The sequence below is a fragment of the Anarrhichthys ocellatus genome, unplaced genomic scaffold, assembly GCF_004355925.1.
Source record: "Anarrhichthys ocellatus isolate YVR2014 unplaced genomic scaffold, GSC_Weel_1.0 scaffold91, whole genome shotgun sequence".
NCBI lineage: Eukaryota > Metazoa > Chordata > Actinopteri > Perciformes > Anarhichadidae > Anarrhichthys > Anarrhichthys ocellatus.
In genome coordinates this window covers 585,933-606,084 of record NW_022280121.1, presented here as the reverse complement: position 1 = coordinate 606,084, position 20,152 = coordinate 585,933, and the positions used below count along the sequence as shown (strand labels likewise).

Below are 20,152 nucleotides of genomic sequence, written 5' to 3'. Positions count from 1 at the left end.
TTAAGTTCGGCATTCAGGACATTTGTCTCGTTGTGTTCTTAAGGACCCCCACAAAATACAGACAAGCCCTCTATAAATTCTGTCAAATCTTAAAAAGGTGCTCAATACAGAATTCAGAGCACATCTATTGACTCCACGAGGCTCTCAGCCTAGCAGCTAACGACGCTAACAGCACAAACATTGCAAACAGCAACAGTGGTAACAGAACCGTGTGGAGGAGCAGAAGGGGAGGAGCTACGCTTCCACGACGTCCATTAGAGCCAATGGGCCACAACAGAGACTGGCCAGCCCGGCTGTGTAAACAAAGCACAAAGAAAGCATGACCTCCACTATATCTTTACATTGTAAATGTTATCTGCTGTGTTAATGCTCTGAATTTTGAGTTTAGCACTTTTAAGATTCCTCTCACCTACTTGTCCATTTGTCCTTCAGAGAGCCTATAATCATCAAAGCGATTTGTTACGATTTTTAAATCGACACATTTTCTTGAAAAGAAATCATACTTTATATCCAACCTTTTAACCTTTTACCTTTACACCGCGAGGAGACGCGCGTCACCGAATCGCGCGAGACTTCCATTCAGCTCGTGCACGTCGGACCAGTTTGCTGCAGGCTGCAGAGCTGGAAAACTTAACAAATATCAACAAGTTGATGGTTTTGTGATTGTTGTTTTTTTTCTGTGGAAGCCGAATTGAAAGTCTGGTGTGAAAACTGTCCCGACTGTCACCCGAAGAGGTTTTTCCCGGGGTTAATGGGAGGTTTATTGTAGTTTTCTTTACTATCTGTTAAACTTTATGGACATACTGTTCACACCCCGGTTTGTTCAACCGCTTCCTGCTCGGTCTGGTCATTTAACAGGTGGGTGCACTTACTACAGAATATATGTTTTCATCTGCTCCTACGGGGAAAAATTAAAAGTTAAGATCTCTTTGAATGTTTTGGTTATTTTGTTTCTCGGGTTTGTTGTCCAAGCTATCATTTGGTCACCATGGAGACGGAGCGTGAACGCGCATGGGGATTTGTCATTCACAAAAAGAAGACATTATTAGGATGTTCTTTCTAGAAATATTATATTTGGACTCACTGTTGGACCTGTCAAAGCTATATAATTAAGTGTAAGTGAGTACTAGCCTTCTACGCTTACATACAATTTGAGGTACTTGTGTTTTACTTGAATTTTGCTGCTTTATACCACATTTCAGAAGTAAATATTGTACTTTTTACTCTACTACATTCATCTGACAGTTGTAGTTACTAGTTACATTGCAAATTAAGATTTACAAGCATTTTTTAATATCCTATAAAATATGATGCATTGCAATCATTGCAATTAAATGCAATCACAACAATGGTATGGGCTATAATCTGCTGTATAATGAGTACTGAATGAGGAATTTTATTTTCCATAGGAGTAATTTTAAATTGTAGCATTGCAACTTAAGATCACCCAAAGGATCTGGATACCTCTTTCATCTCCGCTTGCCAAGCATCAAATGTTCTTCATTGCAACTTCCGATACATTTTACACCTGCTGTTCATTTTCTGTTCTGGCATTATCCTTATTTTATGTTTACAACTGTTTCCCATCAGTGTGACACCCTGCCACCACCTGCATAATGAACTCAAACCACTGAAGTCATTTGCAGAAAATCTCACATAAGCCTAAATGGCCTCTATGGATAGAAAACATGAGGTTTGCAGCCCCTTCATTCCACGACGTAACGCAGTGAGGAAAACAAGTGCAGAAATTGTCAGTGAAGCCAGACGGTCCCTGCGAGTCCACTCCACTCAGCGACCATTTACTCCCAGAGATGGACACAGGCAGCTTTTTGGAAAAAGCACTGTTTGTGCTGACCGCGAGGGCAGACCTCCATCTACCTTTAGGTTAGTTACACATGTCAATTAAATCTCCTTCATTTTTTCAGGTCCTGAGATCAACTGTGGGTCACATATGACTCGTTGAAGTAATTTTACTTTTTTTTTCACTCCTCAGTCTTCATGCTCAAAATTTTGATGCACCTGACTCGAGGCCAGGTTCAGGGACACGCCTCTCTCCTTTAGACCATGTAAGTTATCTTACACACACACACACACACACACACACCTTTATACAGTATGGTAGTTCAGATAGTATTTAAGTTTTAAATTAAGGTGTTATTTGTTGTAACATATTTGCATCTTTTGATATTATTAGCATTACCATGAAAACTGAAAAAAAGGATGTGGAGTAAACACGCCTCTGTACACCAACATGAAAGCATATTCATTTTAATAAATGGGATTATTATGTTAATATATATGAAATCAAAAAATAGGAATACATGAGTAACCAAAATAATCTCTTTGTAGACATAATAAGTTTCATTTGTGGATTCAAGTTGTGGCTCATTGTTCACACCATCATATTCCACTGATATATTTGTGTGGTACCAGAAGCCAAAGTTTCCAGTCCTCTGTGATGTTGAGGATCCCTTCAAGGCCTTTCCTAAAACCCCCAGTGCCCCACTGGAAGTGAAGAAGGGGGTGCGAGGGACGCGGGCACGCCTCCTCAGGGCTGGATCTCTCACCACGTTGTCTCCTGTAGAGGGACACAAAGACAGTAAGGAAAACATATTTCTGTAAGATCAAGAGAGAAAAGATGGTAGATAAAAGTACAGTTGTTATTATTACCTAATATAGACGTGGTTAGATGGTGCACTTTTTAAACAGGTAGACAATTTTAAAAAAAAACACACTCCATTTATTTCACTCGTTGCATCCCTGTAAAGGACTAGAGCCAGAGCAGTTTTCGAGGAAATGAATGGAGCCATTCACGTGCCGACATTATTCCTGATTTACATTCTCTCTGGTTGGGCTGGGTGAAAAACGTGATTTACTGTTTTGAGTGGGAAATGAAAGCTCTCCTTCTCTCTCTCAAACCTTGTCTTGCAAATCTGCTCTGCTATTTGGAGCAATGAAATAGATAATGAGGATGTTTAAAAGCATTGACTGAATTTGGAAATCTTTGAATTGAGTACATGTGCATATATAGTTTACAAATGTACTTTTATAGTGAAACAAGCACCAACAATACTGCAGCATATAGCGGCAACCTGTAAATAACTTACCACATCCTTTCTGTGTGTTTAGTGAAAGAACGATTAAATCCAGGCCCAGCACAAAAGCAGCTGTCAGCTAAACGACTCCCCAGTACAGACCACACCGAGGTCCGCAGTGGTCCCCACAAACCAGGCCTACGCAGAACAGCAAGTGAAAGGTACGGAAAGGCTTCTGTTTGACTTGCAAGATCTGTCCTTCTCTCTTGCCTACCACCCCCCCCAACCCCCAACCCCCACCCCAAGTGACAGTGCGACAATGACTTGAAGATTTATAGGCACACAAAGGTTGCAGTGGTAGCCATTACAAGATGGAGTTGATTGTGCCTTCCATTTTTGCCTTTCATTAAATCCTCCTCCTCCTCCTCCTCCTTGCTTTCTTGCCTATCTCTTTGCATTTCCCGTTTTGGTCCAGAGATATACCTTAGTAAGGCTGATATCATTATAAGTGTTTGTTTTTTTTGTGCTATGCTTAACACATGATCCAAAAGTTAACAAAAGTTAAAACACAGGCTATTGCTCTCCTATTGATTGACATGTCTTGTTATTTTAAATACATTCAGCTACCATCCCTGACAGCTGATGAAGTTAGTTAGGCCAGCAACCAATATTTAAAATTCTTCAACTTGAGACACTCAAGCCCATTTTAAAACCTCATATTATTTACTGTACACTATATCTTGGTCACAGTGAAATCCAGCTCCATTTTCAGTGAAACTACCTCTATCTGTCATGACTATCATGTGTCGGCTTTCACACTTTCACAGTACAGACAGCTGCTTATTTCTGCCGACCTCATCAGCTGTGTGTCAGAACGAGGGGCATAATTCTGGGCGTGGTGTCAGGGGCTGTCGTTACAATCCATCCGACTATCGATTGGGTGGGGCAGCTGAGGCTGTAGAGGGGGGGACGGACCATAAAACACTTTTACAGGAAATCTGGGCTATTGCCCTCAGCACAACCTCCCCCACCACCTCCCTCACAAGCCAAGTTAACATGCAATGTTTATGTAACTTGTTGCTGACAAAGAGAAGTCCCAAGAGGTCAGGCTGCGGTCAATTCATGATTCAAGAAGCTAAGATTAAAGACTTCTTGATTGGTGTCAGGTCAGAGTTTTTGAAGCACTGTTGTTGCAACGATCTACTAAAAAGGTACATTAGACAGAGACAAACAAAGTGAAAATCACAGAGATAGTACACGGACTGCAAGTGAAAGTAGACACAGCATGACAGATTAATATGAGGAGTTGGATGAGATATAAAGATAAGGGAGATTAGACATCCACTAGGTACTTTTTCTCCAATAAGCCGGAGCTTTATAGCTCCAAATGGCTCTCTATTAGATTTGGGTGCCCATCTGGGCAAGGCTGGCAGCAGTGTGTGTTGTGACTGCAGTGCACTGGCCAGGCCTAAGACAGGGATGAGGTCATGTCTCAGAGAATGCAGCACCACACAAAGAGGCCTTATTATCAGGCTCTTAATCCTATCATACAGAGCCAAAGCCCCCTCTCTGACATTCACTGCAACAGGCCTTGGCCAGCTCCCCTGCTACATATGCCCTGTGTGCCACTTTACACCAATCACTAAAATCTCCACCAAAATGAAAGTGCACTCTGTAGTCAAACCCGCACACTGTATATTACTGATAATGCGATCAAGCAGCGCCTGTTGGTGATGCTCCAATGGAATGAAAAGGAGACATTTTTACAATAGCTAGGGCCATTTTCTGTCTCATACCTGTCAGCAAAACCATGAAATTAGGCTCACTTGAGTGTAAAAGCTCAATAAGCTGAGAGTCAGCCTTTTGTACTAGTGTCATTGTAGAAGCTTCGGAGTCCTGATGATATGATAATGTCTGTCTTTGACAGGAGTGATTACACTTTTCCATATTTTCTATGATTGAGTCACTTTTTAGTGTGGGACTTGTGAAGTAAATCTTACAGTTATAGCAGTGATTAGGACGACTCACCATGCTGCTTGTGTTTATCTATTTATTAATAGTTATTTTCTCAGTTGGTCACATAGTAATTAGTCATAAGACACACTGCCTGTCGTGTTTTACAGACTTTGTTCTTGCATTTGGTCATTCTCTTTGTATCTGCAGACTTAACAGTGACATGCAAAGAGTAAGATGCAACAGTGACATGCAGAGGGAAAGCCACAACGCATAGCATAGCATGACAAGGGGTGTGTTTTTAAAGCACTTTACGGTTACTGCACACAGGCGGTGAGGCTGTGGAGACGGCTCACAGTGACAAAGCATGAACAGCTTTAACCAAACTGCCCACAAAGCTAAGATCTTAGTTCCTGTCTGTTGGGGATTGCAGTTTGTGATGCACAACGCTACACACCCCTGCACAGAAACAAAGATTCACACGCACACAAAAACGTACAAGCAGTCACGCACAAACAAACATACACGTGTATCTGCATGCAGATATACAAACAGACATACGCACATGAGAGATAACGGCGCCGGCACACACGTCTCAACCTCTGCTGCAACAGGGACACCTAGTGGCTCTTGATGAAAATACTCCTGTAGCCTTGTTGACCAAATATAAAGTCGGCATCTTTTCATGGAGAAGTATTCTTTGACACAATTCATCCTTTTAAATATTTTTGTTTTTCTTTTTTTTACTATTACCTTAATGTCCACATGAGCTCCCAAAGTCAATTCAATGAAACTAAACTAGTCAGCAGTCACATACTGCATGACTCATTTCCAAATTGTGATGTAACTGGACACTGTCCTTGTGTTTCTCTGTGCCAACAGTAGAATAAAGCAGCCCGGTGTTGACTCAGGCGTTAGACTCACAGAGAGCACAGCAGGACGGAGAACAGGTTTGTCCAGATATACTAATTGAACCTCTTTCGAGGCTTTTTTATTTTACATATTTAACATGAATGGTACATTTTGTACAGCATGTAAAGTATAGGTACAGCTTTTCCTGACATACCACTCAACCATTCAGTGATTTTACTTGTATTTTCGATGATGTCTATAGCCAAACTGAAATCAAGTGTGTCAAATTATACTAAGACTTGAGCCCAGAAATGGGATTTCACAAGCAACATAGGCACACCTCTCCCTCAGTAACTGAACACTCCTTCTTGAATGTCAAACTTTGATTGGGGTGCTGTTGCTAAGAGCCTCATTTTCCACCATGAGAGGCAGCCAGCCAATAGCTCAGAGAGCTGTTGGTTTGGGCCACAACAGTTTCCTGCACCACACCATGAAAGGGGGTATGCAAATGTTAAACAAAAAAGTTGCATGGCGTGTGAGATTGCAGACATTTGCATGCACAAACATGCATGCACATGTGTTTTCATCACACGTGCACACACTCAAATGCCCACAAGCAGACTATTTCAGCACAGAAACAGAAATCAGAGGAAGTGTAACTGTGGATGGTGACCTTTCATTGTGGCATCAAACTTCCTGCTGTTTTATTTTAAGATGGTGAACTTGTGAACCATTGTCTGTGTTGGGTTGTGGTAATTGGCTGACTTCAATTCTCTCTTCACATTTCAGAGCAGGGGAACGGAGTCAACACAACAAGCACAGTGGACGATGCAGAGTCATTGGTGTGGAATAATATGATTGTGCCTCGTCTCCAACAACTAGAGAGTGTGGCTGCAGGTAGTGTGGGCAATGCAATTAGAAACACAATAAAAAAAAGTGCAAACATGTGACATGCATTAGTTTTGACCAGGTCCATTCATTTGATCCAAAGAATATAACATTTCTGTCACCAACTTCACTCACAGTATCACTTTTCAATGTTGTTTTTTTTTCTTTTGGGCTGAAGAAAGTCTCTGAGACTAATCTAAAATAATGTTGGTGCAGTGATTTTGGTCTTTTTTTTATTAAAGGTAAGCTTCTCTTAGTCGTCTATGTTTCCTTATTACATTTCATTTTCAACCAGCAGGTTTTAGCATTGGCAGATAGTCATGCATGAAGTCTCACAAAATGAAAGAGCACTGTCACTTCAACCACCGAAGAAAGGCAAACAAAATAGTAATTTGTTTGGCATCCATGCAGAATTGTCTTAGCCTGAAACTGTAGTCTGGCAGCCATGAAATGAAATACATGGCTGTAAATATTTTAACACTCTACAAATTTAATGGAAAATTCATTTGAAAGATAAATATTAAATATTTATTGTACCAAGTGCCTTCTGGCTCATGCACAAAACACCTTTCAGATTCAGTGAGAAATGCAGTGAAATGTTGAGAGTGAGGCTGCATCCAACCTTTTTTAGAAATGGCCAAACCCTGTTATTTCTGCAAGGACAACATTTATTTTACCTCAAAAACAAGGAAAAGACTCCACCCTTTCTCTTCCTCTGCGTCAAGATCACAGCTGCCTGTTGCAGAATTGTTCCCCTGCATTTGACCATTGAAACAAAAAGCTGCTTCTTAGAAAAGGGAGGGGAATGTTATTTTACTGCTGACCAAGGCATTATTGATGTTGAGGATTTAACCTCATGTTCCTCGTGCTAATGATAAATGTACACCTTGCAGTAGAGCCCAAGCATATTGCACATACATACCATACAAGATACACAAAACATCAATCATCTGTATTTATATGGACACACCCTTGCCAACACACACACAGGAGGGTATTTTCATTTTGGGATGTTTGCTTTCTCTGTGAATGTTTGACATGCTGCCCTGAATTTGACATGATTTTTTGTCTTTTGCAATATCTGGCTTCCAGCGATGCCAGGCAGCTCTGAGGGCTCGGTGGACCGACTGTGTGATTTGTGTGACGGTCTCCATGGCACCTTGGCAGAAGCGGACATGCTCGGCCGACGCTGTAAGAGGAGGTCAGGGATACTTCGAACACTGTTCCGCCTCGTCGACCTCAACTCTGCCCAGCTCAACCTGCACATCGCCAAGCTCTGCCTTGCTGTGAGTCGTCTGTGTCTGTGTGGGTGTCAGCACGTCTGCCACTAAGTCACTATCGCTCGGGCATCCAGGGCATATGGGCACAAAATACTAAAGTTGTGTGTTTGATTTTTTGCATTTTTCTCCCTAGCTGTGTGTCAGTGGAAACAACCTGCTCAACATCTGTAAGCTCATCTTCCAGATCAGCCGCAGTGAAAGCAACGACATCCTCTTCCAGAACAACTCTCATACTATCATAGGTGAACGCTATTCTAGGTCACGGGGATCTAGCTTAGGTTTCCTATTCTGTACCAAGTCCTGTGTGCTAAAATATATGTGAGTAAAAAAACACAAAGTTATTTTGTGTCATTATAAAGAAACACAATGTTAAATAATCTACTTTCTGTGTTTGTTGGCTGATGTAGATTTTCCCACTATTAGACAAAAATGTTTTTGTTTATGTCTGGCATATGAGCTGCTCCAAGAGCATCTGTTCGTTCTATATACAGTATGTTTGGTCATATTTGTGTCTGGTCATTTACTATGGAACCTCTTTACCAGGTCATTAAAGATTGCCAATGTTTTTCTTCTCAACAGTATGGAAGGTAACGTTTGATTTTTCTTGTGTCTAGACTCATTTCTGGGCATTTTGAACAACAAGGATGTGTCCTCATCTGGAGAAGCTCTGCTGTACTGTGTTGGGACTCTGAAATTTCTCTCAGGAAACAGTGCAATCCTCAGACTCCTGCTAGACAAGAACTGTGTCGGTGTGGCTCAGAAACTCATCCAGAGGCTCTGCACAGCTGAAGACACCAACTTCACAATAGTGGGGCACGTCCTTGTACAGGTGTGTCACACTCAGCACTGCTGGCAACGTTTTAAAGGATATTTTAAATAGTTTTGAATGATTTATTAGATATTTTATGTAACCAATAGCTTTTGTATCACTACTTGTGGAAGCATCTACTCCTGTTTATTAAATAATAGACATACTTTCTCTACAGTTTGACTACGCGAGTTAAAAAAAATGTACTAGGTCAATATGAAGGAAAAACAACTTAAATAATGTTCTTCGTGTTTTTGTTGGCTGATGTAGACTTAACAATTTTTTTTATTTCTGGTATGTGTTCTCTGCTGGCCTGGCCACTTCATTTTAAAACACACAGTGCTTCACTCTTCCGAAAATGATTACTGCTAACTGCACAAGTTGGCTCAAGCAAACGCCTTGATCCAGCGCTTCATTTGATATCTAACACAATTCATGATGCTGTTAAAGAAGGGAAACACACAGACTAGGACTTTCCAGAACCCAGTGCCCAGTGCTGCCGTGCGTTGGAAATGACTGTTTCCCTTTTTATGATAAAAGGATTTATGTCCATCCTGAATGGTTTCCGGTCGCTCTGCTGTATGACATCCTGTACGGGCCAACGGCCAGCCTGAATGAGCATATGACCAGCACAATACCACAACACTGAAACACACCACTGGCCTAAATATCAACGCTTTGATATAGCAAGTACATTTGTGTACATTTTCTTCTTGCCATCCAACACTCACACGCTTCTCTCTGTTGACCTTTGACCCCTGTAGCTGACAGCAACCTTGAGGAACCTTGCAGATCACCCTGATTCCCGTCCACTCTTCATCTCCTTCTCTATACTGTCAGAGCTCTGTGTGGTGCTGCGTCATCACCGCAGAGACCCGGACATCTGCACCAACATTTCCAGAATATACAGGTATCACACATGCACTTCCATCAGCATCATTTCTTCCTTATATCATCCTACTGCTCTCCTCAGCTCACTAACACAAACCATCATAACCTGTTGTGAGCTGAATCAAAACAGCCCTTCATTCAGCTTTCTAACCCCAGCAGTAACTTTGCGTCTAACTCCCCTGCTTTCTTTTTTCCTCTAACTTGGAGTCTTTGTTTGTAATTTGGTCTGGCAAAACAAGTGTTTCCAGAGAAACATAGCCTTTGGCAAAGTAATTATACATCTGTTTTTGTGTCCGCATCGTAACAAAAACACGGTAGGGTAGTGACACAGCTAGTTGCCAGTTGCTGTAATGTAATCGTTTTTTAGCTTTTCCAGTAGAGTTCTGAATGTGCGAATGAATTTAATTGTGACGACGTACATGCAAAGAAAAGGCTACTGCATGCGCAGTTTGAAGTAAAGTTTATGTTAGGACCTTTGGTCTATTCAAAACAATCACATCTAAACTAGAACTAACAAAAGTAAGATGTTGTGTTGGTGACTCAGAGTTAGACACTACATCAGTAAGGTGCTTTTAAGTCACACAAAGCTCCTAGCAAATAAAAAACTGTGCCAACAGTTTACAAAACTCACTTCCAAGGTTACACTAATCTGACATATTGTAAAACTGGGTCTTATGTGACTGTATATGCAGGTACTCGGAGAGAAAATACACATGTACAATAGTTTAAAGGGAGACGATGCAACTTGTGTAACAGTAGTGCAACTGCAAAGACTCAGGTGAGCAAACTGACTCTGTAATGTCAGTTACACAGTTAGATCTACTTAAAGCTTGCCAACATTAGCTAATATTAGCCACCTTCAGCTACTGGTCATACCAGACCAAGTAAGGCTGTTGCAGCAAAACCTTTTGAGTACACTGAAGTAAGCAGTAATGCATTTTATTGCTTGTCAAAAAAAACAGTAACATTTAACTGTCAAGAAGAAGAATGTGTTATTTATTTATTTAAGTACTTGCAGGCAAAATATTTCACATGGAATTTAAGCTGGAAGTGTGACAGACACCCGACTTGAGCTCAGCTGTATCGGTCCCTCATCATTCAACTTATTCCACTGATGCACTGCATTTCTTGCTTCAGAATAAATGCAATGCAGTAGATTTCAGCTATACACTTGATTTAATATCTCCAAATTAAGTCAACATAGCGGAGCAGTCAGTGAGTGGAATAGTCAGTGGTATTTGTTGTCCCATCTCTCCCTCAGTAAACTCTCCTCTTACTCGGAGTGCCGCCTCGCTCTGGCCCAGACCCCCAACTGCTACCAACTATTTTTAGAACTGCTGAACAAACATCACCAAAAACAGGTGAGTCCACGGGCCTTCTCTTGCGTGTGTGTGTTTGAGTCTGTGTGTGAAGACAAGATTGTCAGGTGTCCATGATGATATCCACTAAACATGTTTACCCCCAGAGCAAGTTGTTTATGTGCCTCAAGTCCAAGAACATTGTGTCCATTGGCACGAAGCGTTCGGGTCTTATTCTTGCGTGTGTTTTGACATTAACTCGTCCCAGGAGGGCCTGAGTAAGTCAACAAAAGGGGCGGAGGGAGGGAGGAGAACAAGAAAAAGAATGCGGTGAGCGTGAGCGGATAAATACATTAGAGGTGATACAGAGGTTGAGGGGAGGAGTCATAGAAAAGAGGAGTTGGAACAGAAGAAAAGGGTGGGACTTTGGCAATCATACATGACTGACATGTGTTCTTAATCTCAATGAAAATAAACACACGCCCACGCCTACAAATACACACACACACACACTGGAGAGTAATACATGTAATAAGCACCTAGTCCCGGGACATCCCGTTCTGTCCCAATACCAATTCCACTGCTGGTTTATGGAAGAAAATAGTGTGTTCTCAGCTCACCTGCTCCTCATGTTATTTACTAAGAGTCTGGGTACAAGAGTGACGCACAAGGTGTCATTTGTCACCGTTTCCTCTGCAAGTGTGTGATAACTCATCGAAACGATAGGGTGTAGTTACCTTCAAACATGTACAGCTATGGACCTTCTGGGGGAGATGAGTGACACTTGACAGGGCAGGCTCGCTATGCTGCAGGTCAAGTGGCTGGTGAGCTTAAATTACTCATTAAATCTCATAGGATCTAATGATGACTGAATGATTCATTTTCTGCAGTGCTCAGGAACACTCTTGGGGGAGATCCTTTTTTTAGAACATGCAGTAAATATACTATACTAAATATACTAAATTTATATATAAATATTTTATTATAACTGTTGTGGCAGGAATGACGAGAAGAGACGTAGTAGTTGGAGTTTGCAACCAGCGGAAGCGTTTTAATGTACACAAGGTAACACTCAACAAATCCAAAGTATTAGTTCTTACAGCTTACTCTTATAGTCTAAAGTCACAAACACAAACACAGCACATCTCTCCTCATTATGTCATGCTCTCATGTCCTCGTCTAGGTCAAGATGACATTCTGGCAGGACAAGTGATACATGTACGGGAAATGTTTGGAATGATATATATATATATATATATATATATATATATATATATTCCAATTTGTCTGGCGCGCCTTTACCACTTTCAAGGAATGTTCTGACGAAACCAGAGTGTGCTAACTTCAACATAACAAGTTATATGAGGATTTTCTTCAACATAACCATTAAGCAAAAATGTCAAAAGTTTGCTGGTTCCAGCTTTTTCTCTGTTTTGAATTATATATCTTTCGTTTTTGGATTGTTGATCGGACAAAACAAGACATTTGAATACATAGTCTTAAGCAGTGGGATCATAAACTGGTGTAAGGAAGTGTTTAATTTAAGAATAAGCAGAATAAGACAGCAGCTGGCAACAGTTCAAAGACATACTTAGAAATCTTGGTGAGTTGGAGTTTGGGAAGCTGAGCCGGTTCAAGAATTTTCACAAACACAAGAAGCTACTAAACATGATCTCTTACTTTGGCCGTAGCATTGGTTCCACATTGGTGAACTGAACGATCTGGTGAAAACTGGAGTGAAGAGCCTTGATACATATACTGCCAGAGCTATAGATGAGTGGATGGATTGCAGGTGTGCGGGTTGACTGGCAGCAAGAGTAGAATGGAGAGCCACGTCCAGACAAACACACACAGACAGAGAGAGAAAGAGAGAGAGAGAGAGAGAGAGAACAACCAGCAAGAAACACAAGGGATGAGGGAGATGCACAGACAGGAATGAAATTGTTTTTAGTTGCATCCCTAAACTATCCATTCATGTGATAGATAAAAGAAACTTGTACAAACACGCTCAAAATATATGTCCTTTACTATCTGCATACTATTTACCTCTAGCACTGGATACGTTAAAATGCTGTACGAGAAAAAGTGGATAAGTTGTATACAATGTTTGAAGCCAAGTAACTTTTCCCAATGCAGTCTGGCCTTTCAGCAAGATAAAGAAACTGAACACATTTTTTTTGTTGGTTTACTTTAATCCACTAAGTAAAATAATTGCACAAAGATGCACATAGACCACTGCAGTACTCTTCACCGTTCTCCAACAGGACCTCGTTGTGCGCCTTCTTTTCACCCTCGGGAACCTCACGGCCAAAAGCGACGAGGCTCGATGGCAGCTCTTTCAGTGCGAGGGCTGCATGGACACACTGCTGCAGCTGTACGACGCCTACCAGCGTAGAGACAGCTCACCACACACACAACCACAGAAAGGTCCCCCTTCCCACAGCGAGTCTCAGGCCCCTCCAGTGAAAGTGCTGCAGGACGAGGACGTGCTGGTAAAGCTGGTCAGGGTGCTGGCAAACATGTGCATCCACCCGGCTGTAGGTCCAGCTCTGGCAACCCACACAGCCTGCATTCAGCTGCTGATGGAGACACTTGGTGAGCAGTCTATGTTTAATTAAACTACTTAAGTTGAAAAATAGAAGATACAGTCAGTAGAAGATGTACGCCAATCACGTTTCTAGATTTGTTCTTATTGTACATGTTATATCTCTGTCATACAAAGGGAGCAGTGTGTGAAAATCTGGAGTTCTGAAGTTTAAAAATAGCTGTTTTGTGCATTGTGAGTACAGTATCTGCTAAGCACCCAACCACTTCCCCTGTGCTGGGAACAAGTCGAAAACACGCTCCTCATTTGTCTGTTCAATTCATTGCTCGCTTTCCTTTCAGTGCTTTTCGTTCAATGCACATCCTCTTTCGGTTTACCTGTTGTTTCTTCAAGACTGACAGAGCAAAGCGCTTCACTGGATTTGCAGGATGTTCTGTCACATCTCACAGCCAACTTGGTTTGTGTGTGTGAAATTCTCCCATGTGGTTAGATGGTTTCAAGACAGGCTGAACTGATACGCAGGTGGTTGTGAAACTCTCGATTTGTCTGTTGCCTGCCTCCTACACACGTCATGGCAGTTGGGAGAGAAAATGAAATAAACCCAACAGAGGTCAAATTGGTGAAGAAAGTCAACCCTCAAAATAAAGAGGGGTTTGAGATTTATGCCAGAGAGTAAGATGAGAATGAAATTAAGTAAATGAAGACAGAACCTTAAAATAATTGAATGGGGGAGATGATGGAGTTGGTGTGACAGCTGGATACAGAAAACAAAATCTCAGTAGCGGATAAAAGAGTGAAAGAGCGGGGTTGGCTGATCCATCTCCTGTTTTGATCAAGTTCATGACAGGCCGTGCCGCTTTACAGAGCTATTTTTGGGGGGGCACACAACAAAGCAGCATTTCCAGTCAGAAACAGAAACAAAATTCAATGTGACACAGCCGCCTGTTGACGCCGACCGCAATATCCGCGATTTATGACTGAGCACACGACATCTGCTGCTATATCAGGAGCAGACTCAGTTTCCAAGTCGCTCACAGTGTCACGGCTGGTTGGATTGGGTCACATTGACCTTTGTATGTATGCCAGCTCATGATCAAACTGTCTATATCAAGCAAAAACCATAGATAACAGACACTTTTATGATAATGTCACAGTGTCACATCAGTGTGGCCCAAGCTGTAATATGCAAAGGCTGTATTTATGCATGTATTTATCATATTTAAATAGTTCTATAATAGTTCTATTTATTATATTTATAATCTGCTCCTCTTCATCAACATAAAAGGAAGTAAAGCTGTCACCTGGATTCACCGGGTTGGTCATTAAAATGTGAAGAGCTGTGTATTTTGAGTTCTCTGTGAATGCACAAGTTCTTTACAAGGCAATAGAAAGTGATTATAATCTCTCACATTATGTTGAGACTAGTGACCAGAATGAGAGAGTAGAGGGCAGACATCTTTCGTAAATGAAAGCCTGTTCAGTGTGGATGCTCCCTCTGTTGGTTGTACATTTACTTCAAGATCTCTATTAGAAATGATGTTCATTCAAGGTTAAGCTTAGCAGTGGCTTTTCATTTTGTGTTTTTGTGACACAGAGCTGAGGTGTGTGCAGGAAAGCGAGGAGCTATTGGTGAATGTGGCTGCCACCATCAACAACCTGTCCTTCTACCAGGAGGAGAGCTCTGTATTCAGACGCAGTCAACTCACCATGGCAAAGTGTAAGACTAAAAGACTTTGATGTGGAGATGAAAAATAAAAACAACAGGTGTATTTTGCTGATTGCAACCCCCCCCCCCCCTCCCCCTCCCCTGCTGTTGTTCAATTCCCTCCCCCTTTCACACCCCCATTTCTCTCTTTTCCTTTGCCCACTCTTTCTTTTTATTTCAGTGATGTTGAAGTTGGTGCTCTGCTCCAGCATGGACGCCATGCTTGAGGCCACCTGTGCATATGGAAATTTGTCACAGTCCAAGGATGTACGGGACTTTATCATGCAAAATAACGGTATATGCTGGACACAAACATCAACAGACACACAAAAAACCCTCCATCATGAGACTATATTCATTTCCTATTTTGTTTAAGCCATAAAGTATTCATTAACTCTTTCTGGAAAGTTAGCTAGAGCTAAGAGTTGCCATATTAGTATCAAAAAGGATCTAGGCCTAGCAATACACAGAAATTAATTTTAAAAGGCGTACGTAAATATGCCTAAATCTTATCATTCAAGCACAGATACAGAATACTGGGTACCTTGACACAGAAATGCCCAGTACAGTATATCTGCATACTGTGTCATGTTTAGTCTGGACTTATCTGCAAGGCCAGCTACAGTCACTATAAACTTGCCAGCTGACTCTGGCGATAGCTGCCCTCTCTTATCTTTGCCCTACTTTCATCTACTCCCTCACATCATCTTTCTCCGCTCTCTCTCCCTCAGTGCACCAGTTTGTAGTGACACTGCTCGACTCAAAAAGCACTGAGATGTGTATTTCAGCCTGCGGGGTCCTCACCAACCTGGCTCAGGACCCTCCCAACAGGGCCAGTCTCTCAGTGGAGGGGGCTATTGCCAAGTAAGGACTAATGCAACTAGAGATTAGGAGTCTGTTCATGTGGGCGTGTGTGTGTGTGTGTGTGTGTGTGTGTGTGTGTGTGTGTGTGTGTGTAAGAGCATCTTACACACACCCGTAACGTATATATCATTTTGAGATATCACCATAATTATTGTATTCTACATTTTATGCCAGTTGGTCAACTGTTTGTCAAAGTATAGTTGACATTTGCAATTGTGCGCTTATTCCCTTTCTTGCTGAGCATTTGATGAGAAGATCGATACCACCGTCAGGTATTTGCACTAAATATGAAGCTCCGGGTAAGAGACAGTTAGCTTAGCTTATTTTAGCTTAGATAAAGACTGGAAACCAGAGGGAACAGCTAACCTGCCTCGGTCTGAAGGAAACCAAATCCATCTCTTCTAAAGTTTACTAATTCACACATTGTATTGTTTTTAGATTAATCTATACCGAAATAGTACTATTACCTTTGGTCAGAGCCACACTAGCTGTTTCCCCTCCTGTTAGTGTTTCTGGTCTTTATGTTAAGCTAAGCTAACTGGCTGCTGGCCTTGGCTTCATATTCAGCAGTTATCATGTTCTCGTCTATCTCTCGGCAAGAAAAGGTTGTGTTTTCATGTCTTTCCCAAAATGTTGAACTATTCCTTTAATATCAAACTGAACTAATGCTTTCTGGAATTCTTTTGCAAACATATCAGTTGCAACAGAGAGTAAACTGTTTTTGGGGGAAATATGGTCTTAATTTTAACAACTCCACTGACATGAACAAGATGCCAATAATCATCACAAACGTGATGTTATTTGTTTACAGTAGTGATACAATTAAGTATAACTACAAATAAAGTATAGATGATCTTCTAGCGCTAGCTTCTCACTCCCAAAAGTTAGCATTGATGGAACATTTCATTTCTTACTTCCCCTTCAAACACACACACACACACACACACACACACACAGTCCTCTTTCAGATGTAGGTCCAATGAAGTGGAGCTAATGCCCACAAACCTGCCGGTCATGTGAATCCCTCTCCCTCGAGTCACGCGATGTGTGTCCGCCTGTGTGTGTGTGTGTGTGTGTGTGTGTGTGTGATCAGGCTTGTGGACTGTCTGAGAGACTTCGGACCAGGTGATTGGCAGCTGGTGGGCCAGGTTTGTCAGGCGTTGTGGAACATGATCAGCGGTGGCTCAGAGAAGCTGCTGGACACACAGGAGAGAGAGTCACTGCTGGAGATCCTCACCATATACTTAGGTTGGTACTCAGTGTTATTACTAATTCTTACATAACAAGGGGAGGGGGGAGACATGCTGGAAAGAACATGCTCTTGTTCACATCAGTAACCCTCAGAGGAAAGGGAGGGCCACACCGTCACGAACATAAAACCTCCGTGGTCACATCTGGGAGCTGCCTGAACTCAAAACCTGTCACCGAGAGGTGCTCATAATAAACCTGAAGCCTCTAACTACGCTCTCTCATCCTCTGTCCACTCTTTTTAATTGTGTTAGATGAAGAGGAGGCTCTGAAGTGGATAGAGAATGAAGACATGAGGGACTTCCACAGGGCATGCTGGGAGTTAGAGTTCCTTCCCGTCGCTCACAAACTGATGAAGACGCTCCAGCCTCCGGACCAGACAGCCTGACAAAATGGGACAAGGAGTTAAGAGTTTCATGTTATCATAGAAACCGTAGCACTGTTTTAAACTCCTAAATACTTAACCCAGAGTCCACATAATAACTGTTAAACACTAACCTCCAGTGGCTGTAAACGTCTGCAGTTTCTTTTTCAAGGGGGAAGCAGGTGATGCCTTCATTTCTGGGTACTTTCACATTTACAGGGATAATTTAATACAAGCTCTTTGCACATTTATGTAACAGACTTGATCTGCTTTGTAAGCTCGCCGTGTTGTAAAAGGCTCTTTTATGAGAATGTAGTTTTGAAAACAGATGACTGACCTAGAATAAGTAAATCGTTTATTGTCTGGTGATTGTGTGACATTGGAACTTGTACATAATAAAGTAGGTGGAAAAACATTCTTGCTTCTCAAAGCCTTTATTATTACACAGATATGGGGCCAGGCAGTGCTTACAAGTAACAGCAAGTAGCCTTCAGTACAGCATTTCAAAACCACATCGTTATTACATCGAAACAAATCCAAAACAGCGCTTAATGTATAAAAAAAAAAAAAACTGTTGTAAGTTCCTCCAGTTTTCACAATATTGACTGTAAAACAACCACAAGACAAGCTGATGTTTTCAAAAACCCTAAACAATTCATTAGCCAAAGCTAATAACAAACGTTGTTCTCTACATAGATGTTCTCAGGTTGATATGAAGGACAGTTGGCCGGCTGATATCAAGCCTCCTTAACTGAAGTGTCCTATTCCACGTGTAGTCTGTGAATGCCACCGAAATGTGAAGGCAGCTCTGCCAGTGGAGTTCTCCTGGTGATTGTGTATCGACAGGCTTCTGTGGCCTCGAAGGGGAAACACCCTGAACTTCAGACCGCCTCATCTGGGAAGCGAGGGATTTTTCCCAGTGAGGTGTGACGAGGAGGCAAAAGGGTAAGAGAGGTAAAAGTTCCTACAAAGAACCCCCCCTTATCTTAATCCAAATGTTAGTCATGAACAAAGAGACTTTGACCATGACCGCACCACAGGAACAGGGAGCATGACCTAGTTCCCAGTGAGTCACATGGTTCTCATACAGTAAAATGTAACTCGCGTGAAAAAGCCCCTGAACGACAAACTGAGTTCAGCTTACTGTTGATGAAGTTTATTATCAAACAGCTGAGTGTACTTTGGAACAAGGTGTTAGAATAACAATGTCTTTTCATGAGTCACGCTGCCATGGGTTTCATTTCCTGTACTTGTGCAACTGAACAGTGGAAGTGAGCTGATGGTGAAACTGATTGTGCTGTGACTGTTGAGGCTTCTCCGCATCTACAATCTCTTTGATGATGCAGTGAAATTGAATTGTTTAGGAGAAAACTACAAATGATACACAACAATTTAATATGATAGTTTATTTTTTTTTTTCCCCCCCCCATCTTTTTTCAGATATTTTCATATTTAAAAAAGTGTCAGTAACTGACAGTCAGAAGTTTTGAAAAAAAAAAAAAAAAAAAAAAAACTCCTTTCTCTCAAACCACTTACAAATGTACCATTCCTTTATCATCATCACCCTCCCGCTCTTCTTCATCACTCATTCATCGGTCTGATTCTCTCAACCCACCCTCACAAGAACGCAGTACTTTAATGATTTTAGTAAACAAAAAACAAAGACAGCAGAGGTTTCACACCGCTGTTCAAAATAAAAAAGAAAAAGCTGCTTTTGCACTGGTTAGACTTCCCCAGCAGGGAAATAAGCACAGCTACAACCTTTTGCGTCCGACAGCTATTTCGACCGCAGTCGGCCCTGTGTGGGCCCGCCCGCCCGCCCCCGAGAAATGGGAACACGGCAGCCCGGTAAGAGTCTCTGCTCACCGAAGAGCACTTCTTAAATGTTTTATAGCGAAAAACAGAAGAGGTATATTCATTTACTGGTAAATTCACAATCCAAAGCTTCGAAAGTGTTAGGGTGGCCAGGCAGCTGGGATAGGCGGAAGACAGATAAGGTGTGGGCAACCGGAAGCAAATCCCTCCTGGAAAACCTGGTTTCTAACTTTCTTCTTGATTCGCTTTTTTTTTTTTCTTCTTCTTTTTCCCCCCCCATTACCAGAAAAGTAAAGACATCATTTTAAACAATGAATGACAAACAGTTATCTCACAATAACAGAGCTACAGCAGAAGCAAGAAGTCTTTCCTTCAAAGTGCCTCGCTTTCTTTTTTTTGACACATGAAATTCAAAAGGACAAACTTTTTTTTCTTCTTCGCACACAAACATCCACACCTCAGTCATCATGAACACAGAAGTCATCCACACGTTTACAGTCAAACTCAATAAGGGCTCAGACAGTGTTCTTTGAGTTTCTTTCCAAACCTCCTGGTTTTCACACACTCCTTGGATTAGCTTACATTGACATTTGAGATTTGAGCTGG

At 41.7% G+C, this 20,152-nt stretch overlaps 1 protein-coding gene across 2 annotated transcripts in view; it reads left to right on the top strand.

Moving 5' to 3' along the window:
- Positions 1 to 597: 597 nt before the first annotated feature.
- Positions 598 to 20,152, top strand: part of armc2 (armadillo repeat containing 2) — a 34,261-nt gene continuing 14,706 nt past the window's right edge. The window contains exons 1-18 of one of the 2 annotated variants that reach the window (XM_031875430.1): positions 598 to 858; positions 1,591 to 1,884; positions 1,994 to 2,066; positions 2,434 to 2,599; positions 3,130 to 3,256; positions 5,871 to 5,938; positions 6,630 to 6,737; positions 7,821 to 8,014; positions 8,142 to 8,250; positions 8,623 to 8,837; positions 9,581 to 9,726; positions 10,969 to 11,068; positions 13,270 to 13,600; positions 15,145 to 15,267; positions 15,437 to 15,550; positions 15,987 to 16,119; positions 17,213 to 17,367; positions 17,622 to 18,553. In XM_031875430.1, coding sequence (XP_031731290.1) covers positions 1,667 to 1,884; positions 1,994 to 2,066; positions 2,434 to 2,599; positions 3,130 to 3,256; positions 5,871 to 5,938; positions 6,630 to 6,737; positions 7,821 to 8,014; positions 8,142 to 8,250; positions 8,623 to 8,837; positions 9,581 to 9,726; positions 10,969 to 11,068; positions 13,270 to 13,600; positions 15,145 to 15,267; positions 15,437 to 15,550; positions 15,987 to 16,119; positions 17,213 to 17,367; positions 17,622 to 17,755 — 2,514 coding nt within the window. In that variant the 5' untranslated portion in view covers positions 598 to 858; positions 1,591 to 1,666 and the 3' untranslated portion in view covers positions 17,756 to 18,553. Of the gene's footprint in view, positions 859 to 1,590; positions 1,885 to 1,993; positions 2,067 to 2,433; positions 2,600 to 3,129; positions 3,257 to 5,870; positions 5,939 to 6,629; positions 6,738 to 7,820; positions 8,015 to 8,141; positions 8,251 to 8,622; positions 8,838 to 9,580; positions 9,727 to 10,968; positions 11,069 to 13,269; positions 13,601 to 15,144; positions 15,268 to 15,436; positions 15,551 to 15,986; positions 16,120 to 17,212; positions 17,368 to 17,621; positions 18,554 to 20,152 lie in introns of those variants that run through there. The other variant, XM_031875431.1, reaches the window with a different exon arrangement.